This window comes from Drosophila takahashii, chromosome 3R (assembly GCF_030179915.1).
Source record: "Drosophila takahashii strain IR98-3 E-12201 chromosome 3R, DtakHiC1v2, whole genome shotgun sequence".
In the NCBI taxonomy this organism is placed as follows: Eukaryota; Metazoa; Arthropoda; class Insecta; order Diptera; family Drosophilidae; genus Drosophila; species Drosophila takahashii.
In genome coordinates, this window is record NC_091681.1 from 22,494,800 (window position 1) to 22,521,257 (window position 26,458).

Consider the following 26,458-nt stretch of genomic DNA (forward strand, 5'->3'; position numbering starts at 1 on the left):
TCACAGGTAGGCAAGGTTTTGGCGAGGGAATATTCAGTTTGATTTTTCGTTTCTGAATTGTATAGTTACTTTTTATGCTACATATTTCTGTTAAAATTAGTTTAATTTTAAGTTTTTTTTTAAACCCAATAACAGTCACTGCAATTTCACGCTTTGCGCTTAACAGCACTTATTGTGCCGAAGATACTCTGTTACATATTTCTTTAGCGTTTTTTGCCAAACAAGAAACGGTATCACTTCAAAAAAGGTAAACAAAGTGAAAATTTCGCAAAATGTGTAAAATAATTAAATGAGACTCGAAAACAGGTGCTAAAACTAGGCCCTTGTTCGCAACACCCAAAGCAATAGAAAGTGGAAGATGAACGACTTAAGGATCTGCTAAAATACTCTACACAAAACAATGAGTGACTCCGATGAAGGTGAGACAAAATCCTATGGAAACCAGTCTTTAAATGTTAGTTTTGTGCAATTACTACTACAAATTTAAAGCGAAAATGAACATTAATTGCTGTCCTAATAATTGCATTTGCAAAATAACCCAACCAGTTGTTATTGGTTTTTCAACAACACCAATTACACGCACAGGGTGACTCTGGTGCAATGGAAATGGGGGCGCGCAAAATGTTCAATTTGAAAATGCAACCACATCTCCCCCGAAAGCAACTGGTGCGCTGCAACCACTGGGCCATTCGACACCCACGCGATAAATCAAAACAAAACAAATGCCACGCATCCACGGCCAGTCCTTGACCACGTGCAACAGTTGCCGTGCTTCTTTAGTCTCGTCTTGCGCAGTGCGTCCCAATCCGGCCTGGATCAATGACCACAAAAACGTGGCCCGGGCAACGGCCATCGATTTTCCCCAGTTCAGTTTTCGCCAGCGACGCGTTCGGTCCACTCCGCCGATGCCAATTATATTTTTGGTCCGCACGGCATCGATTTGGGTTACATAATGTCTTGGAAATTCAGCATGGAGCAGCCGAAGCCGGGAACTGAAACCGCTCTGGAGGCCTGCGACTATTTCGTGGATGAGGTCATTGAGGCATCCTCAATACGGGGTGGGGTAGCAAGCTGTTCCACCAACATATGCCTAACAAAGAGATTGCTCTTTTTTCACAGATGCCCGCGAGGAAGTGCGGCAGATCAAGCATGGAGAACTAAGGACGGCAGTGAGCGCCGGGGATGAGCGGACCGTGCGGGTGCTGCTGGCGGCCCTGGGAACCGAGCGGCAGATTATAGTCAATATGGCTCCTTCGGGAGCAAATACCCTGCTGTTCATGTGAGAAAGTTACCTAACTTAGTAACTTACGACCCATAATATGACCCATTTATCCCTTTAGATCCTGCCAGTCCGGCTACGAGAGCATCACACAGCGTTTATTAGATGCCGGAGCCGATGGTCGCTCCCATGCGGTCACCAAGTACTCCCCCTTGTACGCCGCCGTTCACAGCGGACATTTAGGCATCGCTCGGCTGATGCTCGACCGCTTCCCGGAACTCATCCAGCAACCGACTGTAGAGCGCTGGCTGCCGCTGCACGCGGCCTGCATCAATGGACACATCAAGCTGCTGGAACTGCTCATCAGCTACAGCTATCCCGACTACCTCTATCAGACATATCGCGACGAGGAGGGTCAGTGGGAGTGGCGGCTGCCCTTCGACGCCAACGCCCACGATGTGACGGGCCAGACAAGTTTGTATATAGCCAGCATTTTGGGCAACAAGCAGCTGGTTGGAGTGCTGCTCAAGTGGCAGCTCCACTGCCGGCGCACATTGGGCGATTCCGCCAGCTCCGTGAGCACTCCCATCACGCCCACCAGGAAACGCATTTCGTTTGGCATTCAGGCCATCATGTCCAAGCTGCACATATCTGGTGATTCGGAGGGAGTCGAAGACCAGTCATCCGCCGAGTCCACCGAATGCCAAAGGTGTCCCATTAATGTAAATTTGCTTTGTGGAGCAGCGAGGGAAACAGCTTTGTTAGCCGCTGTTCGCGGCGGACATCTCGATGTGGTGCAGTCTCTGCTGCAGCACGGAGCAAATCCGAATATTGTGGCCAAGCCAGTGGAAGATCACAACGACCCCAAGTGCTGCGAGGAGATCTACGGACTGAGCAATGTTCCCATTGCAGAGGCCTGCAAGCAAAGGTCCCTGGCCATGTTGGATCTCCTCCTGAAACATGGAGCCCGCGACGACAATGGTTCGGCCATCGGAATGGCCATCACGGGCAGCGACGAGGCCATCCTGAGTCGCCTCCTGGCACGACGCGTCCATCCGGACTCGGACTACAAGATTAACAAGAAGGGCCTTCCCACGCCGGTGGAGGTGAACGTGTTTCTGCCTTCCACCAGCAACATATCCTACAGCGCCATGTTTCCCAACGTACCCACCATCATCGACTGGCACAGCATGGGCTCCAGTGTCCAGTTGTCGGTGGTAAGAGTGCCCTGGATGGTCAGCGGGGTGTTGCTGCTGAATCCCAAGCTGCAGTCGCATCCCCGACTGGACGAGGTTGCTCTGACCGCCATCACGAGAATTGACTTTTCGCACAATCTTCTCACGGCAATTCCGCAGGAATTGTTTCATCTGGTTAGTCTCAAGTGAGTTTATTATTAATTATGTACTTTATATTGCTAAATTAATAATAAATAATTTCCCTTAGGTATCTAAATGTGGCTCAAAACAAGATCACCGATCTGCCCGCGCCGCTGGGTAAGTCATATGGTTGCCCGGTTCTGGACGAGCTCTTTCTGCAGGACAACCAGTTGACTACTCTGCCGGCGGCCATCTTTCACCTACCCGCTCTATCCATTCTGGATGTTTCGAACAACAAGCTCCAACAGCTGCCCTTCGACTTGTGGCGTGCGCCCAAGTTGCGTGAACTGAACGTGGCCTTCAACCTGCTGCGGGATCTCCCAGTGCCGCCGATGCAGACGAGCAGCTCGCTGCTGAGCCTGGACAAACTGCAGCTGCAGGCCTACGAGGAGGTGCCGTCAAACAAGCCGAGGAATGTGACGCAGCAGAGGCTTACGCATCGCAATCTCTGGTCAAGTTCCTTGGACATAACCGACAATGACATGAAGTGGCAGCATGAGCAGGATTTCGGCGATGGAAAGTCACCTGGCATGGGCTCCTCCCAGCTGAGTAGCCTGAATATAGCAAATAACCTATTCAACAGTATTCCTGCTGCTCTGCCCTGTCTGGCGGTCAATTTAACCCGGCTGAATATGTCTTACAACAGCCTGCGTTCCATGGGACACGTAACCAGCTATCCGGCTACACTAAAGCAGTTGGACCTAAGCCACAATGAGATCTCTTGCTGGCCCAGTTTGCCGCGGATTACCGAATCGGATCCGCACCTGCTGTGCTACAGTTGTGTCCAGCTGCCGGAGGGTCGGCAGGAGGAGGAGCAAGCTTACAAAACCAGTTCCTCAAAGGGGAGCAGCTCCTCCGCCACATCCTTCCGTGCCTCAGTGCTGAAGAGCGTTTGCCGGCACAGGCGGCATTTGCGCCTGGAGGCGCTGCGCACTTTGATCCTGGCGGACAACCTACTTACCCGCATCCAGCTGTCAACCGACGACGCCACAACGCTGTTCAACGAGAGCGAGGACGCCGACTGGAGTGTGGTGGGCGTCAACCGGTCAAAGGTGATATTTCCCAACCTCTCGATGCTGGATATGACCAACAACTGCCTGAAGGAGATACCCGCCTCGCTGCACGAACTGAGCAGTCTCTCGGTGTTGAATATAAGTGGGAACGTGAATATCACGGAGCTGCCACCACACTTGGGTCTTCTCTCGCGCCTTTGGAATCTAAACACGCGCGGTTGCCTCCTGCAGGAGCCATTGCGTTCGATGATCGAGAGCAAGAAGCACAAGACGATGGACATTGTGGGATACCTCAAGTCAATCTACGAAGATGCTCAGCCGTATGCTCGCATGAAGCTAATGGTGGTGGGTGTCGCTGGAATCGGCAAGAGCACTCTGCTGGATTTGCTGCGCCAGGGAGCGGGCTCAGGCTCTAGTTCCAGCTCTCATCGATCTCGTGCCAGCGAAAATCATTGGGCCAAGCGAATGGGACACGCACGCAGCACATCTCGATCTCACCGACACTCGTCCGCCTCCAGGGCTAATATATCCACGGTGGGCGTGGACATCGGAACCTGGATTTGTGAGAAGCGCAAGCGAGCGCCCGGTTCCCATGGCCCCGTGGTGTTTCGCACCTGGGATTTCGGTGGTCAGAAGGAGTACTACGCAACCCATCAGTACTTCTTGTCCAAGAGGAGTTTGTATCTAGTGCTATGGCGCATAAGCGATGGTCACAAGGGTCTGGCGGAGTTGCTGCAGTGGCTGGGCAACATTCAGGCCAGGGCTCCAAACTCTCCAGTAATCATTGTGGGCACGCATTTTGATGCCGTTGGGGAGTCTATCTCTCCTCAGCAGGCAGAGCAACTGCAGCAACTGATACGTGAAAAGTTCATCGCTATTCCTGATGCGGAAAAGATCGGTTTGCCGCGGGTGATTGACTCCATCGAAATAAGTTGTCGGTAAGTGATGAGTAGACATCGGATTTAAGGTGAAATCTTTTTTTTTAAATACGATTTAAAGACACATTTTTTACAAATTTTATTTATTAAGTTATAATTAGATTTAGGCAAAACTTAATTGAGGTTTTTGTAAAAAAAATGTAACCAATCAAATGTGGCTTTAAATCATATTAAAAAAAACACGATTTCACCTAAAATCCGATGACTAGTAATGAGCTATATCACGAAGTAAAAGGATTTAATAAAACAATTGTTTTCCATTTTAGGACCCTACACAATATCCATTTGTTGGCCAACATCATTTACGACACCGCCATGCAACTGCGATCGCCTGGCTCCAAGGAGCCCATGCTCCTGCAGAAGATCCCGGCCAGCTACATTGCCCTGGAGGACATTGTAAATGTAATTGCCTGCAACTTGCGTGCTGCTGGCCGAGATCCCGTCCTCGATGGTGAACAATACAGACGCTTGGTCACCGAACAGATGCGACTGCATAACTACAAGAGCTTTCGAGATGCCGCTGAGCTGCAGCAGGCCACCACATGGTGCCACGAAAATGGAGTTTTGTTGCACTACGACGATGCAACGCTGAGGGACTACTACTTTCTCGATCCGCAGTGGCTGTGCGACATGCTGGCCCATGTGGTCACCGTGCGGGAGATTAATCCATTTGCTCCCACGGGCGTGATGAAGTTGGACGATCTTCAGCTGCTGTTTCGTAGTGCTCAGGTTCAAGGAAATGGAAACAGAAGGTTGGTTTTAATATGACATTTGAAAAAATTATAATATTAATTTGATTCACTACCATTTCTTTTAGTTACATTGTTAGCTTATTGAACAAGTTCGAGGTGGCTTTAACGTGGGATTCGAGAACGCTGCTCATTCCCTCCCTGCTGCCATTGCAAGAGTCGGCAACACCCAACTCTGGAAGCACAGTGAAACTTTCGCAACGTTCCCGCGGTCGCAGTTTGGGCTGTTCCGTCTCGCAAGAGGTGAATCTCAATAATCTGATCTACGAGCAGAGGTCACCGCTCACTTCACCAGCTTCCTCTGCTACGGCTAATCAAGGTCTGCGGCGCATTCTTTTGATGACTTATTTCCCGTCCGGGTTCTGGTCGAGATTAATCACGCGGATCCTAGCTGATGAGCAGATAATTGAGGCTATTAGAGGCGCCTATGTGGCTGCACAAGATGTAAGTGGTTATGAGACATTATTTTTTTGTTATAAGACACTAATTTCAATTCGTATTCCTCAAAAGTACTTGGATTTCGATTTGCGCACTTCGTTGGAGCAGGACACCCAATGGAATCTGTGGCAGACTGGCCTAGCTCTGTACTATGGACCCATCCTGATATTCAAGATCTGGGAAGTGCCCTTTCAAAACACTGAGCGCACGCAACCCTTCCGCACAAATGGCAATCGCTTCAAGTTGAAACTGGACGGCATATGGAGCGATGTGAATTTGAGCTCCTCGAGCATTCTGGAAGTATACTTTCCACTTCACGAAGTGAACATATCCCAGGAAGTGGATAACCGAGAGCGTCAGCTGCTGGCTGAGCTCCAGCCGCACATGTCCCAGGTGGCCAAGCTGTTGGCCCTGACTGTGGATCACATTGACCTGCTTCTGGAGGACTGGTATCCTTCGTTGGGCACGCGATTTGTGCACACCTCGGAGGGTCGTTTCCTAATCACTCGATTGGTGTTGTGTCCGCGCTGCCTTTGGAAGCTGCAGTTGCAGCACAGCAACGAACCCGCGGATCGGGATCTGCCTGCCATGGGATGCAATAGACCAAGTCGAAGTAGCAGACGTGGAGCGGGAGCATACTTCCTGCACGGTGTGGGTGATCCCGGTGAGGATGGTGCTCTGAACGTATTCTCTGCGTATCTAAATGCCACAGCAAGGAGGGAGCGCCGATCGGAGGATTCTTTGGGCGCTGGCTCGGATGCAGATTCCGGTGTGGGTCCTGATTCCGCCGGCTCTTCACGCAACACTTCGGTGGACGGTCATCCTGGCTATCACCTGCCCGATAACTCGAATGTTTGCTACGCCTGGATGATTGAGGAGTGCATTCTGTCCGTTTACAATCAAAGCAAGATCAGCTGCCCTGTCCATCTGGAACAGTCGATGGCTCAGCTGGCGCCGGATGTCATATTTGCCGATATTCCCGATAAGCACACTATTCCAAGCGAGTGCATTATTAAGGGATCGCTGCTTGGTCGGGGAGCCTTTGGATTTGTCTTTAAGGCGAATTGCAAGGTAAGGGGCGCCAGATCATTTAAACCGGTGGCCATGAAAATGCTCCAACCAGTGCCTCCCGGAGCTCGGGCCAAGGAGGTGAGTACTTCAAGTTACAGATAATCGTTTTCAATGCTAAAGGATTTACTACATTTTCAGAGCGCCTTAATGGCTTTTAAAGTGGCTGTGGGCAAGTGGGACCGGGATCCACTGCAGCATTCCTGCAAGGCCTACTGCACTGCCCGCCAGGAATTGGCTGTACTACTCACCCTCAAGCACCCGAACATTGTGCCCCTGGTGGGGATCTGCATTAAACCATTAGCTCTGGTCCTTGAACTTGCACCTCTGGGTGGTCTGGATGCTTTGCTTCGCCAGTATCGACGCAGTGGCGCCCACATGGGTCCGCACACATTTCAGACCCTTGTACTGCAGGCTGCTCGTGCAATTGAGTATCTGCATCGCAGACGAATAATCTACCGAGATCTCAAGTCGGAAAATGTTCTGGTTTGGGAGCTTCCACAGCCTCACACCGAGGACAGTCCGCGAAACCGTGTGCACATTAAGATAGCCGACTATGGAATCAGCAGGCAGACAGCACCCAGCGGAGCAAAGGGATTTGGCGGCACAGAGGGCTTCATGGCTCCCGAGATCATTCGTTACAACGGTGAGGAGGAATATACTGAGAAGGTGGGTTAATAAACTCTTTTTACGAGCTTTTAACTTTATTAACTTTTCATTTCCAGGTGGACTGCTTTTCCTTCGGCATGTTCATATACGAGAACATCAGTTTGCGACAACCTTTCGAGGGGCATGAGTCCATTAAAGAGTGCATCTTGGAGGGTAGTCGGCCGGCTCTGACGCAAAGGGAAACCCAGTTCCCAACCTGTTGTCTGGATCTCATGGTCCTGTGTTGGCACGAACAGCCGCGTCGCAGACCCACGGCAAGTCAGATTGTTTCCATACTCAGTGCCCCGGAGTGCATCCATCTGCTGGATGTGGTTGCCATGCCGCACAGCGAGAAGATTGTATGTGGAGTTTTTCAGTCGCTGGTCGGCGCTGGCGATGAGGAGCGTAGTGGTCTCGAGCTGTGGCTTCCCTCCTTCGGTTCCCGCATAGACATTCTGGACTGCACACCCTCGGGCAGCCTGGTGCAGTGCAACAGCATCAGTTGTTCTCCGCAGCCACAGGTTGCTCCGCCCAAGACACCCGAAAACGGTGCCCACTCACGGGCTCGTTCCGCCCAACGGTTGCCCAAGATGAACATGCTGTGCTGCTGCCTGGTGGGCGATGCCATCTGGATGGGCGACGTCTCCGGCAACCTGCATGCTTATAGCACCTCTAGCTATGCCCACTTGTTTTCCTACATGCTTGATCCGGCCATCAAGTCAGCTGTCATCAGTTTGGTCTATATGGAGCGGATAGCTCGCGTGGCCGTGGGTACACACAATGGTCGGGTGTTTCTGGTGGACGCCACTCAAGTTCCCAGCAATTGCGCCTTTGCCGAGGGCTCCTTTGTGCTCACGGAGATCTGTTCCGGTTTTGTTTTGCACGCCGCTTGCTCCGTTTTTGTCGATGGGTAAGTTTATAAATCTTTACCAACTGATCTTGTAATATTTGATGTGTGATTTCCATAGAAACTACGAACTGTGGTGCGGTGAAATAGCCGGAAAAATAAATGTATTCCCGTTGAACGAGACCGGGGTGTCCGGCCATCAGGCTTTGTGCCACAGCGAGGAACCTAATTTAATCGAGGACGTCAAGGTGGCCCGCATGTGCAGCAACGACAGTCACGTCTTTAGTTGTCTATATCCCGGCTGCATGGTGTACCAGTGGGGTGTGGTGTCCAAACGGATTGAGAACAAGCTGGACTGCTCCAAGCTGCTGCCCTGTTCCGAATCCCTGCAGAGCATCGCGATTGATGAGCATGTGAACTTGATTAAGTGCCAGATTTCGGCGCTGGCGGCTCACAATACGGAGTTGTATATTGGAACCACCTGGGGTTGCTTAATCGTGGCCGAGTTGCACACCCTGCGTCCCATAAGCGTGTTCCGGCCTTATGAAAATGAGGTAAGAACTGCTAATTTCACCTTCTTCTTGTGGATATTGATTTTTATTTGATTCTCCCACAGATTAAATCCATTATAACGCTTTCTAATGACAAGGTGCCCCTGATCGCCACGATCGGAAGACGGTATCGCTCGCTAATCTCACGCTACGTGGACTCTGCAGAGACATCCAGCATGTGCTCTGCCGTCAGCACACCCACACATGGTGCAGCCAAATTATTGCCACCGGCGGATGTGGACAATCACATCCATTGCCTGCTGTGGCGCGCCAAGCACTGGACCTAAATTCGATCTCATTCGAAGTATTTGTTGACGTATTTAATAATCCTCTAACAAATTTGTTAAGAAAGGTGCTAGGTATCAGGAATAGTCGCTGAGAAGTATTTAGTTACTGTCGCTTTATCCTTTGAGTGCGCTTTTGGTAGATTGCCAAATTCTTGCCTAATTAAAATGATTTTATTTGGTGCAATAGAACTTTTACCGACTTTATATCTCATTTATAAAAACATCGTATTTATTTATTTTTAAGTTCAAGTCTTTATGAAATATCCAACAGTTTTAGCAAAGTGTCTTTACTCAGTTTCTACAAACAATTGGTTAAATCGGTTAAAAGCAGCAACTCTTCGTATAATACTTTGTGGCTCTTTCAAGCTAAATAATTTATTGGTGTGATTTCGACATTCCGTCTAACATCTAACAACCTTAAAATGCGAACAAAATACATAGTTTATTTCTGGTTTGATAATAATTTATTATTATTTCTAAAAAATGTTTCAGTGTTTAACATTCCATAAATCAGTTCAATGAGAATTTAAATCTTTTAATAAATCTTGCAACGTACATTAATGAAAATGTTTTTTTATGACGGAGACAAATATCAATATTTCCAACTGACAACAAACATTAATTTGAAAAGTAGTGAAAAACGGAGGACTCTATTGCGAGTCCTGGGCCACAGATGCAACGGACATGGAGGACTGACGGCTGCGCGAGTAGATGGAAGCCGAGTTTTTCAGAATCCGTACATAGTTATTAAAATCGATAACGAACTGGAACTCTTCTTTAAGAGCGTCGCGCAACGGGACCTGAAATATGATAGTCACTTTTAGCCAGGCTGTTAGTCCTAACGTAATTTAAAACTCACCCGATAGTGATGAGCTTTCTTCATCACAAAGAAGACCCAGCTAATAATGCCGTAGAGCAGGGCACACCAACTTCCGACCAGAAGTACGATGAACACGCCCGCTAGGTTATTCATATCTAAGGCCTGGGCATCTGGAGCATCCTCGGTGGTAGGGCAAATACCTGTACCCACCTCGTTCCACCATTTGTTCTTCATCTTCTCCAGCACTCCCTGCTCCTGCAGCTCCAACAGGGCATTATTGAACTTGTCGCGGTGCGGCCAATCTATAGGATACAAAGTTAAGAATTTAATATTTAACTTTAGGGGAATTTTAAACTTACTCTTTCTCATGGCTATCCCATAGCCTTTCTCGTCCAAAGCATCTCCAATTTTATTGAGATTGCATTCTCGCTTAATATTGTACTCAATGGAAGTCGATTCCATGAGGAATGCATAGTGAGTACTCGACTTTACTCGATTTACTCCCTCCATGTTGTCTTCGGTAAGATATTGGGGGTTTTCGGTCATGAATTTATTCATCTTCTTATATCGGGGGTCCTCCGATGTCTAAGAAATATATATGTCACTAAAAAGGGATATGACATATGAAATAAAACTATCACAATACCATAAAAAAGTTCCTGGTTGATCCAGTTCTTTTTGCTCCGTAGACAACTCCATCCTTGTTATCTGCCAAATCATCTACGCTATCGATCAAACTCTGCGGCTTTTCGATGGTCAAGAAGGCAGCCAAGTTCGCGGTGTAGGAAGACACCACAATTAAGGTAAAAAACCACCAGAAGCTGGCGACTGTTCGAGTGGATAAGGCTCTGTCAAGGATATGGGAAAAATAGAAATCTATTAATTATAATTATAATAATTATTCTTCATACTTTGGGCCAATTTCGGAACCCTGCTGAAGCAGGGCTCCAGTGGTAAACCAGACGGAATTTCCGATAGTGAATTGATTTTCCAATTCTTCCGGTTCTTCAATGCAAGGATACGGATTATCCCATTCGCTCGGCGACAGGCGACCCAAAATGAAGAAGCTCAAGGACACGCCCACAAAGGAGAGGCCCAGGAACCACCAAACGTCCGGGGAGAACGGATCCATGAAAGTAAAGAGCTCGGGTGCGGCTTTCTGTGGCTTCAAATAAAGAATTGCAATGCCTAAAATCAATAGGGCTGTAATAAGATTTTGATTAAGAGAAGGAAAATGTTACATGCCTAGATTCATGAAGGGAATGGTAAAGTCAATGGCCTGTTCGCGTTCCGAAGTAATGGTCAAATCCGTGATAGCCAAGTCAGCTCGCTGAAAGAATAGATTCTTAATAATGGATTTACAAAATAAGAAAATTATTTCCAACCCCAATCATAATTTGCCTCAACATTCCCGTGGATTCATTGGAGGTTTTGTTGTACGATCCATAATCATTGCCACCGTTTTCGAAGGTAAAATTGAAGCCCAGTTTATCGGCCAGTTCCTTGATCAGATCCACACCGTAACCCTCGTACTGGCTATTGCCCTCCAGCTGCTTGAAAGTCTCCACCAGTTGGGCATATGGTTTGTTCTGCAATTTGTAATTTCGTCGCGATTAAATATGGTTTTATTTGTATGGCTTGTAGTCACCTACTGGCACCGAGAGCAAGACAACGAAGGTCTTATTGGCCAGCGAATTGTCAACGCTATCGAATTGGGCGGTAGTTGGTGCCAGTCGCTGGGGTCTGTAATCCCTCTGCTCGTCCCAGGTTCCCACCTTTACGATACCCGAGGGCTGCAGCTCGATGACATCCAGGTGGTATCCCTTGCGAACGTTTCCCTCGAAGTAGATGGGTCCCGTCAGCAGGTGTTCGGTGAGGCGCAACTGAAAAAATCAGAAAAATTATAATAATACTTATTTTATAAGGGAGTTTTCAGTCACCGTTCGCATGTAATTCTTGAAGGAGGAACCATCATCCCGGACACTTTCCGTTCTCAGTGAGCAATTCTGCGGCACCGGTTTGAAAGGAAGGTTCTTTAGGGTCTGTGCAAACAACTGAATGGCATCGTAGGTTAAAGCCATTTCCACGGTAATGGGACAGGAACCTCAAAGATAACGATTATTTAGCCATGAGCATAATCATATAACAGCGAAGAGGATTTCTTACCATTCCTAAACTCATCCTGATCGGTGGGATAGCCCATTTTCATGAGCAGTTCCTTGACGGCCATCTTCTCCGGCGAAAACAATCGCAGCCCAGTTATATTGGCCTCACTGTACTTGTACTCCTCCAAGTCAAAGGAATGAAAGTCCAGGTTGCCAATAATGTATTTGTAGTCCTCGTTGATTATGCCCACTTGCTGGGCCTGGTTCAGGAACTCCGGCATCGTCTCGCTGGAACCCACGACCACAATTCGCTTATCCTCGGACTTTCGCACGCGCCGGAGGATCTGTTTGTAGTTCCCATTTAGTTGCATGTCGTATCGCAGCACCGTGACCACGGGTCCATTCATCCCGAACAAGGCGGACAGTTCGTTCAAAATGTTCAGGTAATCGGCTGCGAGCGATTTGAAAATTATTAAAGAAGCCCATTCATTCCGTTGACAAAGACAGCTCACCCGATTCGTAGAGGAAAATAAATCGAGTCCAGCTAAAGGCCATAATAAGGCTATGTAGTGCCTTGGCCAGGTCGCTCGGATGCGGATGCAGATTGAAGCCCTCCGCATACTCGCTCATGTGGGAGTAGATGTGGGGTATATCCATGGCATCGGATATGGACATCAGATGGACGGCAGTGTGCCGCGACGAAGGTCCAAACACGCCCGCGACGCCAGTCTAATATAAAAAGTTTTGAAAAGTAATGAAAAGTTAATTGTTTACTTTAAAAATGTATATGAGAAGCTCATTAAAATGGAAGGTTAGTATTATAAATAAAAGATTGTTTAAAAAATAATTAAATTGGCATATTAATGGTACAATTACATTTATTTGGGGTCTAATAAACACAAATGTATTTCTTAAAATAAATAATGTTAATAATGTTTTGAAAAATATGAATTTTAATACAAATATACACTCAAAGAAATCTTAAAGAATTTTAAATATTATTGATATTGTTTATCCTATAATCTAGTTTCTATAATTTTTAAGAACTTCTTATTTCCGATTATATATCTTTACCTCCAGCATTCTGCACAATCTGCCGTAGCTCTGGTAGGCATCGCCGTAGTTCACCTCCTCCTTCAGCGATGTCAAGGTCGTGCCCAGCTCCTGATTGGCCACATCGATGGCATGGTCAAAGACTATGTTCATCTGCTCCGTGTTCTGGTCGGTGAGTAGGCCTGAAACCGAGAAAGTCTCTCACATCCACTTTGGCCATTTCTCTCTTGCCGGTTTGTTTATAAACAACAACTTGACCTAATCATCCCATTCAGTCGGAAAACCCAAACAAACAAACAAATACTAAAACCGTTTTTACGAGCTTTCAGCGTTGATGGAACGAACAGCTTGTTCTCTTTATGAGAAATTAAAAATAAATCGCGCGTTGAAAACAGTTTGTTTGGAACTGCACGACGAAAAAAAGTGCTCACGCGACACACATTTTTCAAATGAGTTTTTTGGGTTATTTCTCGAAATTACTTACCAATCGGAACACTTCCGATACTTTGAAAGTTGTCGTAGCCGCCATTGTTCTCATACTGAGCGCTGTTACCCGAAACTTTAATGCAAAAAATCGTCAACAAAATTATAAAATTATTGCTAAACATTTTATATGGTTTTTATTTGAAGCAAATACATATATCTATATATATATATTGGACTAAAAGAACTAAGAAATCTGCTTTCCGAACCGAACACTTCGAGTGAAAAGCCACAACTGACGTTTGCTTCCAAAATGTCAATTTGGAAATCGTTTTGAGTGAAATATTCGAAAAGCTTTGCCGAAACTTTGGAGAGAAAAAAAATCTCAATTCTAATCCTCATCCGGCATATTCTCCTCAGAATCTGTTTTTAGGGACTCTATCGACTGAGATGAATTTCGACTGCGGGAGTAAATCGACTGGGCGCTTTTCAGAACTCTTTCGTTTTCCGAGAAGTGGATAACAATTTTGAATTCCTCAGCCAGGGCATCGCAAAAGGGGACCTAGGAGAGGATAATATTGCTTTTAAGGTCGTTAAGGCAGTGTTAATAGTTTACTGTACCGCATAGTGTTTAGACTTCTTGAAAACAAAAAAGCACCAACAAAGAATGGCGACAATCATCGAGATAATGGATCCGATGGCCAGGACAGCGTAAATGCCACTCAGGTTTTCCACTTCCAACGCAGAAGGGCCATCACTATCGCTTTTCGCCTGCAACGAGTATTTTTATGATGGTCGGATGCTGTTTTTATTGGTCCACCAGAAACTTACACTGCAAACACCGGCTCCCACTTCGTTCCACCACTTGTTCTTCAACCTGGCCAGGACCCCCTGCTCCTGCAGCTCCAACAGGGCGTTGTTGAACTTATCGCGATAGGGCCAATCTGTGGAAGCCTTGTTATTACACCCGATTAATAGTATTAGTACTAAGGATACCCACTTTTCACCATAGCTATGCCGTAACCCTTCTCATCCAGCGGATCTCCCACTTTGGTGAGATTGCATTCCCTAACCGTATTAAATTCAATGGAAGTGGATTCCATGAGAAAAGCGTACTTGGTGCTTGCCTTCACCCTGTCCACTCCATCCTGATTGTTCTCCATCAGCATTTCCGGATGAGCGTTCAGGTATTCGTTCATTTTCATATAGAGCGGATCCTCCGATGTCTTCGAATTCAAGTAGAATGTAAACTTATGGGTTCTTGCAGATGCTTACACTTACCGAAAAGAAGTTGCGTGTGGAACCCGTACGCTTGGCTCCATACTGAACATCTTCCTTATTCTCAGCCAAGTCTTTAACGCTGTTAATGGGACTGGTGGGATTCTCGATGGTCAAGAAGGCAGCCAAGTTGGCAGTATATGATGATACCATGATTAAGGTGAAAAACCACCAAATAGCGGAAATTGTACGCGTGCTGAGAGCTCTATGATAGTATAAATATATATTGTAATTAAAATCCTAAGTCAATAGTTAATATTTTTACTTCGGCGCAATTTCCGAGCCTTGCTGCAACAAAGCTCCTGTAGTAAACCATAGGGAATTATTGATGGTGAACTGGTTTTCCAGCTCTTCTGGCTCCTCAATACAGGGAAAGGGGTTATCCCACTCAATGGGCGATAGTCGACCTATAATAAAGAAGCAGAGCGAGACACCCACATAGGCTATACCCAAGTAGAGCCACACCTCCGATGAAAAGGGGTCCATGAAGGAGAAGAGGGCGGGTGGAGCCTTCTGAGGCTTTACATATAGAATTTGTATGCCTAGGTAAATTGAATAAATCATCAGATTATGAAACTAAATGTTTAGGCTATAAAACTCACCCAGATTCATAAAGGGTATGGAAAAATCAATGACTTCTTCTCGCTCCGAAGTGATGGTGAGATCAGTGATCGCCAGATCAGCTCGCTATTTAGATTATAAATTGTATTCACTCTCGATCGGTAATCATTTAATCTCGCATCATACCCCTTCTACTATTTCCTTGAGCATTCCTGTCGTGGAATTGGTTGTCTTATTAAAAGATCCATAGTCATTGCCACCATCTTGGAAGGTGAAGTTAAAGCCAAGCTTGTCGGCCAACTCTTTGATCAGATCCACTCCATAGCCCTGGTACTGATTGTTGCCAACGAGTGTGTCAATACTCTCCACGAGACTAGCATACGGTTGGGTCTGTAATTTATAAAACCCATGACTTAAATGATTTAAATGACCTATGATAATGATAGCGTACCGCCACAGATATTAGAACCTTGAAGGTTTTGTTGACCAGAGAACTGTCATCGATGTCATTAAAGTTAACCACTTGGGGTGGCCGCTCGAACTCAAAGTCCTTGCCCTCTTCCCAAGTGCCGATCTTGACCAATCCACTGGTCTGCAGTTCGATGACATCGAAGGCGAAACCCTTGCGCACATTTCCCTCGAAAAAGATGCGACCTGTGATGGTTTTCTCTTTGATCTCCAACTGTTTAAAGTATGTATTAAGTAAGAGGTATAATACTTAATGAATATTACTAACCGATCTCATGTAGTTCCTGAAAGTGGAACCATCAGGTTGAACATTGTCATGGCGCTCGGAACAGTTGAGCATTTGGGGTTGATAGGGAAGATGCTTTGTTGTCTCTGCTATTACACGCACTGCATCATAGGTGAGAGCCATGGACATGGTGATGGATGTGGAACCTCAAAAAGGAAAACTCACAGATATATTAACATAACTAATAACTGGTAAAATCTAGGAAACTTACCAGTATTTTCCGGTTCACTTTCCCCCAGTTCCTGGTGCAACTTTTCAACCAGATCCCTTACTGCCTCCTGATCGGGTGAGAACATCCTTATGCCTGTGATGTTTACCTCGCTGTATTTGTACTCCTCCAGCTCGAAGGTGTGCAGGTCCAAGTTACCAATCACATAGGTGTAGTCCTCGTTCATTATGCCCACCTGTTGGGCCTGACGCAGCAGCTCGGCCACGCCCTCTGTGGAGCCCACGACCACAATGCGACTGTCCTCCGATTTCCTGATGCGCCGCAGCACCGATTTGTAGTTACCATTCAGATTGAGATCGTAGCGCATCACCTTAATGACGGGACCCTTGACGCCATACAGGGTCATTAGGTGGTCCAAAATATTCAGGTACTCAGCTTTAGTTTAAAGCCAGGAATTAGTATAGATTTTAGATTTTAGTTAGGACCACCAACCGGATTCATAGCAGAATATAAAGCGGGACCACTGGAACTGGTTGACAATGTCGTAGAGGGCGTGGGCTATATCTTCCGGGCTGGGATGCAGATTGAAGCCATCCGGATGGGAGCCCCACGACAAATGCGGGTATACGAAGGGGATGTCCTTCGAGTCGCAGGCATTCAGCAGGTGGGAGGCTGTGTGCTTGGCAGCCGGCCCAAAGACGGCACCCACTCCGCTCTGGTATGAAAAATGGAAGTCAGTTCCTCCTCACCTTTCACAAAGATATTCGCTCACCTGCATCAGCCGGCAAAGTTGGGCAAAGGCCTGAACGGAGTTGCCATAGGCCACCAGTTCCGTTTCCCCGGCCAGAGGAACTCCGAGCTCACTATTTACCACCGATATAGCGTGCTCAAAGGTCTGACGGATTCGGTCGGTGGCGTCGTCTGTGATAAGACCTGTATACATTGTTTGAGTGAAAAGGAAATTCGGGAGAGGAAATTGCCATATGTTCTGGGAACTCTTTCACTCACCCAGGCGAATGGATTGACCAGCGGACGAGTCGTAAGTACTGCCCCCATAAAACTGTGCCTGCACTTGGTTAAGGCAAACAAAAATCACCACAAGCCATGGGAAATGCATTGCTTTCACTTTTTGAAGTTTCGATTTGGTATAAATGAAAACATTTCCCTCCTCTGATTTTCCGGTATCCAACGCGGGGTATGTATATAAATATATATGTATATTTTTGGATCACCCACTAGCGCGTTGTCTTTGAAGTTCTTCAGTCGCCGAGCGCACGTTCCTAACTGAATGGGCACTCATAATTGCTTTCAAAATTTCACTCAAAAGTTTTCCAAAATATTCGTTTTTTGAACTTGAAAGCTGCCAGTGTTGAGCAGTCGCAATCTTTATTCCCACAGTAAAAAACAACATATTTGATAATATACATTTAATTAGAATTATCACAAACATAAATTGCATCATAAACTAAACTATTGCAAGTTAGAAATATAAATAGTCAAGGGCTAAGAAAAATATATAGAATTGCAAGTTAATTTTTGGCACATTATCTTTGTTGGTGTGATGGGAGTCCAGACATCCCATGCGATCCGAGGCATTGTCTTTGGGAATGGGAACCAATTGAAGCCTGAAATGGAGATGGAAATCTTAACAGAAGTTGTAATTTTTCTGCGGAGATAAGCTATATATAGTGAAGCGTTCCAAGTGGCACGCACCAATTGCAGTTTTATTGGAAAGACAATTGGAGAAGTTGCCACCCGGGCCACTGAAACTGAGCCAACTGCTGGGCATAAATCACCATTAATTAAGTGAGTGCGCCCCAATTGAAGTGCGATGTCGTTGTTGGCACAACAACAGCAAGGGGATTGGAATGGAAATGGGTAACGAGCCACAAGGAAGCTGCACAAGAAACCACCACCACCACCACCGCTTTCTCCCTAAGTGGCGCCCAAAGTGGAGCAATTAGAGCCTCGCCAGGGAGGTTCTTTGCCTCCTATCTACTCACCAACTGGCTTGCCCTCGGTCTTTGGTCTTGGGCTGCAAGGCATATGTCATGTTTAATACTCTTAGGCTATAACTCTGGTTCATCGGCTACCAGACGCTGCACTTCTTGAAGGGATTCATCGGTGAGCCCAGGGGACAATTGAACTCCCGCGCAAAGTCAAAGGAGTTCGAGAGCGTTCCGATCACCCGGAAGCGACCTGGACTGTGGATGGCCGTGTTCAGCTTGTTCCGTATGGCCTCCGGTCGCATCGCTCCGCACCACACCTGTCCGAAGTTGAGGAAGAACAGCTGCGGCCCCGTCATATTGAGGCCCGGCAGGATCTCGTCCTGGACCTCGTTGGGATGCTCCTTCAGCCAGCGCTGGTAGGCGTGGAAGGCCTGGCGCAGACCTCCATTGTCCGCGATATTCTCACCTGTAAAATAAAGCAAAGGCAATTAATCTAAAACTAGAGGATAATAATCTATTAACCAGTGATTAAAATATAGATTATTTTCATGCATATTAATAAAGAAATATAATCTAACTTTGTGGATTTCTAAAATATTATTTTAAAAATAAAGATTTTTAAAAGAAAAATGATCAACGTTTTTGTTATATTAATTATTGCGATCACTGAGATCAGAGAGGTAGAAATTGTATGATTGGCTAGACTTATGATTATTATATTATTACATGATTTATAAAATATCTTTCATTTGAGTAACAGAATTAATACAATGTTGTATCAAATAGACTTACCCTGGGTACTCTCTCCATTCAGAACGATGCCCACCTCCTCGACGGTATAGTTGCTGTACTGGGCAATGATGCAGCGGGCTCGCTCGTCGAATCCCCGGATCGAGGAGTCCGTCCACCACTTGTGGATATTGCCATTCCTGTCGAAGAGCCTTCCCTTGTCGTCGAAGCCGTGGGTCAGCTCGTGGCCAATAACCACACCGATGCCCCCGAAGTTCAGCGATTTGGGGAAGTGGCGGTGGTAGAAGGGCGGCTGTAGGATGCCAGCGGGGAACATGATCTGGTTCTTGTTCCGGCTATAATAGGCATTCACGATGGCCGGCGCCGTCTGCCAGTTGGTCTTGTTGACCCTTTCGTGCAGCTTGGCCTGCTCCGTTTTGGCCGTGTGGAGCAGAACATTCAGCGTATTCTCAAAGTACTTGTCCGGATGGATTTCGATGCCCGCGTACTTGCCGTTCAGCTCACCCGGATTGAGGATAAAGTCCGGATAGCCGATCTTCAGGGACATGGCATTGACCTTCTCCTCGGCCAGTTGCTTGGTGGTCGAGTCCAGCCAGTCGGTGGTCTTCAGGATGTCGCGGAAGGCCTGCTGCAGATCGTGGGTCATACGCAGGGTGTCCCGCTTGCTGTTGTTGTCGAAGTAGCGACTCACGAACATGGAGCCCACCGCCATGCCCATATTGGTGTTCACCTGGGCAATGCACACCTTCCAACGCTGCGGACTCTCCTCGCGGCCAAAGAGAGCGTGATAGAAGTGCTGCTTAATGTCATCGAATCGATCGTCCACGTTGTTGATGCGGTGCCGCACAAAGCGCCACATCATGTAGTTGGCCACCGTGCGGGGATCCGACTCATCCAGCAGGGTCACCAGCTTGCTCATGTACTCTACCGCGTAGATGACCACCTCCTCGGAGCCCAGGACCTCGCGATCCTGCAGGCTCTGCAGATACGCACGCCACTTGATCTCGGGCACCACAGCCTGAAGTTGGTCCAGAGTCATCCGTTTGTAGAGCTGCCGGGGATATGACGGAGGGTTCATTTACACTTATATTTAAGTTTTTACTTTTTGTTATTTAGGGTCTTACAAATAAAAACAAAAACTCAAGAACAATACAAAGTTAATTACAAATTTAGATTTTTAAAGTTTCTTATTTAAAACACTTAAATGTGTTTTCACTCAAAATATAAAAACTTCCTTAATTTAAACATTAAAATATTCTTGAAAATTATTACTAGTTTAATTTGTTTCTGATTATGCAATGTTCTTGATCGTTTTATTTAGATTTGAACTAAATTAAAACAAAAGATTGTTACATAATATTAATGAAAATAAGCGAATATACCCAGAAAAATAAAGAAAGAATAATTTGGGATTGAACAATCTTTAAACAATACCGAATCTTACTAGAAATTTTCCGAACGATCGTTCTGAAAATGTGAATAAGTCGTTCTTTAATTTAAAATTCAATCAGACAATATATTATAGATTTTTTGTATCTATATCCATAAAAAATATATATTAAATGTAATTTAGTTCGCCACGTCTTAAATTTCGGGTTGTTTACAGTCGAGATCTTAATTTAAGGGCATTCTACCGTTAATTAAAGACAAACCATTTTTGTCCGACTTTTGACTTAAATTTGTATAGCTTTCCATTATTTGAGATTCACTCACCTTGGTCACGTTGAGTCGCTGCTCCGCTGGTGCCGTAATCCCGGCGAGCTGCGTCTCGAAGGCCACCAGCTCGCTGGCCACCCGCTGGGCGTCCGCCTTGGAGGCGCCCATCTTGTGCATCACCTCGGACATGTAGCGCTGGTAGGCCTGCAGATACTTGGCGTTGGTCGGCTGCAGGAAGTACTCCCGGGTGGGCAGGCCGAGGCCCGTCTGGTCGAACTGGACGATGTTCTCCTCGGAGTTTTTGATGTCCGCCCCCACCCACTGGACGATGAGGATGTCGTTGTTGTAGCGCCTCAATGTGGCGGCCAGCACCTGCCAGTTGAAGTTGGTGTCGCTCCACTGGGGCTCCAGAACGGGCCAGCCACCCAGTTCCCGGATGAGCGTGTGCAGCGGTTCCAATCCACGCTTGGCCAGCAGGGCACTGTTCACACAGGAGCGATAGAGATTCTTGGCCTTCAGCTGGGCGTCATGTTGGGGCTTCAGGAAATCGCTGGGCACATGCAGTTGCTCCTCGTTGTCCGGCTTGTCCTTGGACTTGTCCTTGGGCAGGCTGCCTGGCGGAGCAGCCTCCTCCTCTTTGGTCCGCTCACGTGGCGTCTCAATCAGGCGCTTCCTCTTCGTTCCGTTGGTATAGCGTTTGTAGCGCACCAGCACCCGGTTGAGCAACTGCCTCTTGCTGACAATGTGCCGTCGAAGGCGTTCCGCTGTTAGTTCCGCCGCCGCCGGCTGGTCCGCTTCCGCTTCTCCCTCCCCCTCGCCCTGCTCATTCAGCTTGAAGAGTGTATTTCGCACCGGACTCTTTCGTGGCTCCGCCGCGGGTTGCACAGTGGCATCATTCTTCTCCAGGAGATTCCTTAGCACCAGGTCCAGACTCTCGCGCAGCATTTCAAAGGTATCAAAACCAGCCTTATCCTTGGGAATCGGATGCAGTCGCTCCCAGTTGCCGCAGGCGTACTTGTAGAAGTCCACACAGGGATCCACCTTCTGGTCCATGTAGCGCTTCATGGTCTTGGCCTGGGTGAGACGAATGCCCTCCCGGGTGCCCTCCTCGTTCCAGAAGCTCTGCAGGGCGGCGGTCTCTTCGCTGATCTCGGAACTGGCCTCTTCCTCCGCCTGCCGTTCGGCCTCGCGTCTCTCGCGTGTCCTGATCCTCTCCAGCCAGTAGGGAGCAATGTCCTGGTAGCGCTTCTTCTGCCGCTGATAGACCTCCGAGTCCAGGGGCTTGATGTCCAGATCGAGCCCGCTGCCGAGGCACTCGCGTGGAATGCCCAGTGGCAGGAAGGAGGTGCGCGAGTCCTTCATCAGCGTGTTGCGCTCCTCCAGCTCCATGGCCTCGCCGTTTCCATACCGATATGGCTGGCAGCGACGGGCCCTCTCCGCCGCCAGGAGCTGCAGCTGGGCTCGCTTACTGGCCGGCAGGAGGAACTCCTCGTTGATCAGCTCGTTGTAGGTGCTGCCCTCCGGCAGAAGCGCCTCGTAATCCTCCATATAGGCGGGAACCTCCCCCGCTGCAGAATCCTGTCGCTCCCGCATCCTTTGCTCGTTCAGCTGCAGCGCCTCCAGCATCCCGTCCAGCCGCATGATCAGGATGAGCACGAGGGTCAGGGGCAGCATTAAAACTGGAAGAAGGAGTAGCAGTTTGCAGCACGTCAGACCGGGACACCATTGCACGCGACCCGTTCGCTGATTAACACCCAGGCCCAGCTTCACGGGTCTCCGCGGTGGGGAGGCGGAGGCGGAGGATGAGGGCGTGGCCTGGCCAGGAGCCCCGTGAACCGAGGGCATCGCTAGCTTCAGCTGGCTGTGGCGACTCATCCCACGAGCAGCCGTAATTGAGGAGCTCGCTGGCCTTTATACTTTAATTAAACGCAATTTTTCGCGCAACGCAGTTTGACGAACCGAACGGGACGTAACCTAAACCGAGAATGGAGAGCCGGAGAATGGCGAACCGGAGATGTGAGATCGCTGGCGGAGATCGGAGGCTGGAGACCGGAGACTGCGGACGAGTCGCGCTCGCATTGCCAACTAAAAGCGCCGCATGGGGATGCGCAATCACGGCGCGCGACAAGCAATTGAGTGGCGACAGCAGCAACTAGCGACATCAGCAGCAGCAGCAGCAGCACGGCAGCAACATCTGTCAGAGCAGCAGCAACTAGCAACTGGCAACATGCAATCAACATGGATCTCCAGCCAGCGTGGGTGGCTCTGGGGGTCAGGGGTGGCGGCTCTACTCAGGCTGATCTTATGCAGTTTCTGTAAACTATGTATTCCGATCTTAGGACAGGAAATATCTGGTATTTCCCAGCCTAAGGTACCTGCACTGATTTGACCCATTAACCCCAATCGCTTCATTAATTCGCCTTTATATCTCTGTTAATCAACAGGAACGGCAACAAAGCAGATCGTTCAGCAATTTGTGTCATTATCACTGAACTAGCAATAACAAACGCGCCTCTGTAGCAATAACTACACAGAGAAAACTATTATCTACGATCAATGCGATGTGTATTGAAAGGTTCTATAAAAACTTAAACCATATACAACTTTTTATCCAAATAAATCATTATGTTTATCAATAATTTCTTGTTTCTTTTATTTTATTTTAATTAATTAGAAAACTTTAAATTTTGAAAAATATTATAAATTATTTTGTGGTTTTTTATTTTTATAGATTTAAATATTACAATTAGTTATGAATGCTGTTACTAAGATCTTAAGAACATATTACAATTTCTATATTTTCTCTAATAAATCCGGAAAACAAACGTGTTTATCTTAAAGCTTTTAACAAATCATCTTTATTAAATTATGGCTTGATTTTCTTCGTGTGCAGAGCAGCCACCCAAGCACCTCCGCATTGACCTCTGGCCGAAGAGCGTCTAAATTCAATCAATTTAATTTAATTTCACAAAACAATTGCACCGACCGGCGACGGACAGCTGGCCACGGGTTACATACTCGAGTGGACCCAGTGGATCGGAACTAAGCTTTTCGACTTGCGAGGAACCTCAGATATGAACGAGAGATGGATATGTATAGATATGAGTGCCCGTCTCCCGATGAAATCGCCCTTTAAAGGCTGTCGGCAGCACTCATAACTCAGCCGTTAAGCCTGCCCATTCAAGTGTAATGGAGATGGCGTCATTGGGCGCCACTAACTACTCCAGTCACACGTGTTTTTCGGAAGAGGGGGCTCTGTAATCCCCATCTCGCCATACAGTGTGCCACTATTTAAAGGGAATTAAAGCTCTGCCAGGCGTAACCGAAACCCAAATTGGACCTTTAGAACGCCGAGGGGCGCGGGCATTTGGTTTGGGTTAGTATTACAAGATTATGCGGGTAATTGGTGGCATGCGATGCCATCTAATGTGCCTAAAAACCCCGCCCCCCTCTTCACCTTCCCGTAAACGTTCTCGCTTTGCATATATAGTCGCAGGCCCATTTTGGAGGGGATTTTCCGGGGATAGGGGATTCGGGAGAGATGGCTTTTGTTCACGTCATGTATGAATTTCAGTCTCATGAACACCAAACACGCAGGTGTATCTGTGTGAGATGATGAGTGCCAGTGTGTGGGTGTGTATCTGTGTTTATGCTGCCAGAGGGGGGAAATGGCGATTGCTTCATATGCTAATTTTAGCCTTAAACCTTTTAATTAGCGACTATGACCGAGATTAGTCGACTCGTCGTCCATTTGTCAATCTCACATGCTGCACTGTGCACAGTGCAATCTGCAATCTGCAACATATGTGTGTTTTGCGAAAAGGGGGTTGGGGGAATGGAAAGGGGGATGCAGCCCCTAGTGCAAATGTTATGCAATTTGCCAACGCTCCGATGGACTCTAATTTCAATTGGCTTTTGTGTTCACTTGATCTGCGGTTCAAGACCAACCCGTCGACGCATGACCCACTGAGCCAACATGCGACGATTTGCAAACACACATTCGATTGCGGCATCAGGTTTGCGAGAGGTAAACGAACGAATCGTGAATCAATCAATTGGGGTAAATAAATATACTCGGGGATCGAATATACCTACTATATACGCGCCGATTTCATTTGGTTGCGGTCGGGTTTCGGGGATAATGACTATTGAACTCGGGTTATCGACTCTAGATTAATTAATCTAACTAATGTAAACATCTGATGATAATTGACTATTAGAACTGCTTGAACCCATTCATTATTACGATTTAATTTGAATAAATGTTCTTAATAGCGAACTTAGTATTAAAATATGTTTCATTTGTATTTTCGGATTTTTGAAAATATTAAAAGCTTTCTTAGAAGAAACACAGTTTTACTTGACATTTTTTGATGCCCAACATTTACTAGAACCAAAGAAAAATTCTTCATTGCTAAAGTTTTTCTCCAAAATCAAAACACGAGTTTTAAGTGAATGGGAATTTACAAAACTTTTCTGCGTATGAGCAATTCTTGTGCATTGACAGAATTTTCCAAATAATTGAAGAACAAGTGTTCAACTACGAATTTACTACACAACCTAGCATATAAACAACATTGCATTGACAAAATCTCTAGATGCCAACCAAATTTCGACAATATTCAAGGTAAATAAAGGATTTCAACTCAACTTCATCCAGCAGAAGCTCTTTTCCGCACTTCAAGGTTAACCCAATGCAGGTGAAACTAGTTTCCACCTGGATTGCAACTCATCGTGATGCATGAAAGTGTTTCTGTCTTTTCTCTAGGGGAAAACCGGTCGAAAGGCAGCAATAGATTTTGGCCATGGTTTTGGCCAACTGTTGCTCGTGGGAAATTGGGGGAATTCGACGTCCCAAATAAAGTCGTAAAACAAACTCACACTTTATTTTCCGTTGCGGTTGCACCTCACTTCAACACTTCAGAATCCTGGATACCGTGACTCCTCTCACTGGAACTTTAATTATTTGAGGGATTTAGAGCTTAACCGCTGCGTTGCGAAGTCGTTCTAAAACTGATTTAAAATTTGTAAATTGTAGAGCTGCTTCGCTGCTACCGGCGTGCTTGGTAGTGATCCATCTGCTCGTTATCGCTCCCGGGTTTTTACCACTGAGCTGTCTGCTGTTTTCCGCCGGGGAGATGATATATGTAGAGTTGGTGAGTTGCGACTGGTAGGGTCTAATTCTTGATCGATCGCCAGTAATGCAGGTGATTCACGTCCATTCACCTGTCCACAGGAGATCGCCAGAAGCAGAATTTTCGAGCCGTTGACATTCGTCGCAAAGCAGCCTGGTCATACACTACAAAATATACATATCAACTGGGAAACAATATTTTGCACACATACTTATTAATTATTTTTATTTTAAATATTTAGTTCTCCATCGTTTGTGAACCGTTTGTATCTTTATTTCATTAAATATGTTAAAAGAATACTGTGTTATTTAGGGTTTAATATTCAAATTTATTATTAAATATTAACTTCTAAACATATGTAGTTTGGATTGAGTAAATACTATTGTAATATATTATAAATAAATTTCCCCTGGATATTACAATTATCTTTTCCAGTGTAGAGCTTTTCAAAAATATGGAAATAATTGCGTGTGCCTTGTAGATAATTCGCACATTTATAATGCATGTTCATACCCGTGTCATTGTAAAAATGCTAATTGAATTCATCAAACACAATGTGCTATTGACAACTCCATCTGACAGTCGAGCGGTTTTATTAATTTAAAGCCCGCTAAAAGATCATAAATCAATGGGGTTGGCTTCGTCTGTGCCCTGGCCCACAATCATTGATT

At 46.6% G+C, this 26,458-nt stretch overlaps 4 protein-coding genes and 1 long non-coding RNA gene across 9 annotated transcripts; 2 read left to right on the forward strand and 3 right to left on the reverse strand.

Moving 5' to 3' along the window:
* Nucleotides 1–307: 307 nt before the first annotated feature.
* Lrrk (Leucine-rich repeat kinase) lies at nucleotides 308–9,701 on the forward strand. Of its 2 annotated transcripts, none has more exons than XM_070217913.1 (11): nucleotides 308–419; nucleotides 1,120–1,279; nucleotides 1,341–2,600; nucleotides 2,663–4,546; nucleotides 4,813–5,298; nucleotides 5,364–5,739; nucleotides 5,806–6,882; nucleotides 6,943–7,470; nucleotides 7,527–8,359; nucleotides 8,418–8,850; nucleotides 8,913–9,701. In XM_070217913.1, the coding sequence occupies exons 1-11, from the start codon at nucleotides 401–403 to the stop codon at nucleotides 9,132–9,134; spliced, it is 7,278 nt and encodes a 2,425-aa protein (XP_070074014.1). In that variant the 5' UTR covers nucleotides 308–400; the 3' UTR covers nucleotides 9,135–9,701. The 2 variants fall into 2 exon arrangements, with proteins under 2 accessions (XP_070074014.1, XP_017001066.2); XM_017145577.3 differs by lacking the exon at nucleotides 308–419 and adding an exon at nucleotides 801–1,058.
* GluRIIE (Glutamate receptor IIE) lies at nucleotides 9,598–13,720 on the reverse strand. Its single transcript, XM_017145614.3, has 13 exons — nucleotides 13,597–13,720; nucleotides 13,134–13,294; nucleotides 12,572–12,788; nucleotides 12,121–12,510; nucleotides 11,895–12,058; nucleotides 11,607–11,837; nucleotides 11,340–11,543; nucleotides 11,200–11,284; nucleotides 10,866–11,142; nucleotides 10,601–10,802; nucleotides 10,314–10,539; nucleotides 9,994–10,256; nucleotides 9,598–9,934 (listed from the first exon to the last, which is right to left on the reverse strand). Exons 1-13 carry the CDS (start codon nucleotides 13,718–13,720, stop codon nucleotides 9,785–9,787), a joined length of 2,694 nt encoding a protein of 897 aa, XP_017001103.2. The 3' UTR covers nucleotides 9,598–9,784.
* A 206-nt stretch (nucleotides 13,721–13,926) lies between these two features.
* Nucleotides 13,927–17,572, reverse strand: GluRIID (Glutamate receptor IID). Its single transcript, XM_017145602.2, has 14 exons — nucleotides 17,306–17,572; nucleotides 17,070–17,230; nucleotides 16,790–17,012; nucleotides 16,340–16,732; nucleotides 16,111–16,274; nucleotides 15,826–16,056; nucleotides 15,561–15,764; nucleotides 15,416–15,500; nucleotides 15,079–15,355; nucleotides 14,817–15,018; nucleotides 14,536–14,761; nucleotides 14,367–14,479; nucleotides 14,157–14,306; nucleotides 13,927–14,097 (listed from the first exon to the last, which is right to left on the reverse strand). The coding sequence occupies exons 1-14, from the start codon at nucleotides 17,412–17,414 to the stop codon at nucleotides 13,927–13,929; spliced, it is 2,709 nt and encodes a 902-aa protein (XP_017001091.1). The 5' UTR covers nucleotides 17,415–17,572.
* Nucleotides 17,573–17,709: 137 nt separating this feature from the next.
* On the reverse strand, nucleotides 17,710–25,671 carry Nep4 (Neprilysin 4). 2 transcript variants are annotated; one of them, XM_070216898.1, is made up of 5 exons: nucleotides 25,534–25,671; nucleotides 20,710–22,331; nucleotides 19,039–20,047; nucleotides 18,301–18,712; nucleotides 17,710–17,922 (listed from the first exon to the last, which is right to left on the reverse strand). In XM_070216898.1, exons 2-4 carry the CDS (start codon nucleotides 22,324–22,326, stop codon nucleotides 18,387–18,389), a joined length of 2,952 nt encoding a protein of 983 aa, XP_070072999.1. In that variant the 5' UTR covers nucleotides 22,327–22,331; nucleotides 25,534–25,671; the 3' UTR covers nucleotides 17,710–17,922; nucleotides 18,301–18,386. The 2 variants fall into 2 exon arrangements, with proteins under 2 accessions (XP_070072999.1, XP_017001177.2); XM_017145688.3 differs by lacking the exon at nucleotides 25,534–25,671 and having other exon boundaries at nucleotides 20,710–22,752.
* Nucleotides 24,992–25,994, forward strand: LOC138913368 (uncharacterized). Of its 3 annotated transcripts, XR_011419071.1 has the most exons (4): nucleotides 24,994–25,279; nucleotides 25,338–25,352; nucleotides 25,421–25,808; nucleotides 25,889–25,994. It is a non-coding gene; the product is annotated as an uncharacterized lncRNA (long non-coding RNA). The 3 variants fall into 3 exon arrangements; XR_011419069.1 differs by having other exon boundaries at nucleotides 24,992–25,279; nucleotides 25,338–25,808; XR_011419070.1 differs by having other exon boundaries at nucleotides 24,995–25,352.
* Nucleotides 25,995–26,458: the final 464 nt, after the last annotated feature.

Bases quoted from the DNA above. Each gene is read 5' to 3' on its own strand.
- Nep4 (XM_017145688.3), bottom strand. From the start codon at position 22,527: ATGAGTCGCCACAGCCAGCTGAAGCTAGCGATGCCCTCGGTTCACGGG. The intron at 20,048-20,709 runs GTGAGTGAATCT...TATCCCCGGCAG, and splicing joins AGCGACTCAACGTGACCAAG to CTCTACAAACGGATGACTCT. The intron at 18,713-19,038 runs GTAAGTCTATTT...TTTATTTTACAG, and splicing joins GAATGGAGAGAGTACCCAGG to GTGAGAATATCGCGGACAAT.
- Lrrk (XM_017145577.3), top strand. From the start codon at position 953: ATGTCTTGGAAATTCAGCATGGAGCAGCCGAAGCCGGGAACTGAAACC. The intron at 4,547-4,812 runs GTAAGTGATGAG...TTTCCATTTTAG, and splicing joins TCCATCGAAATAAGTTGTCG to GACCCTACACAATATCCATT. The intron at 8,360-8,417 runs GTAAGTTTATAA...TGATTTCCATAG, and splicing joins TGCTCCGTTTTTGTCGATGG to AAACTACGAACTGTGGTGCG.
- GluRIID (XM_017145602.2), bottom strand. From the start codon at position 17,414: ATGCATTTCCCATGGCTTGTGGTGATTTTTGTTTGCCTTAACCAAGTG. The intron at 16,057-16,110 runs GTTAGTAATATT...TACTTTAAACAG, and splicing joins TCAGGAACTACATGAGATCG to TTGGAGATCAAAGAGAAAAC. The intron at 14,480-14,535 runs GTGGGTATCCTT...AGGCTTCCACAG, and splicing joins CGGCATAGCTATGGTGAAAA to ATTGGCCCTATCGCGATAAG.
- GluRIIE (XM_017145614.3), bottom strand. From the start codon at position 13,720: ATGTTTAGCAATAATTTTATAATTTTGTTGACGATTTTTTGCATTAAA. The intron at 12,059-12,120 runs GTAAGAAATCCT...GTTATCTTTGAG, and splicing joins TCAGGATGAGTTTAGGAATG to GTTCCTGTCCCATTACCGTG. The intron at 10,257-10,313 runs GTAAGTTTAAAA...TGTATCCTATAG, and splicing joins TGGGATAGCCATGAGAAAGA to ATTGGCCGCACCGCGACAAG.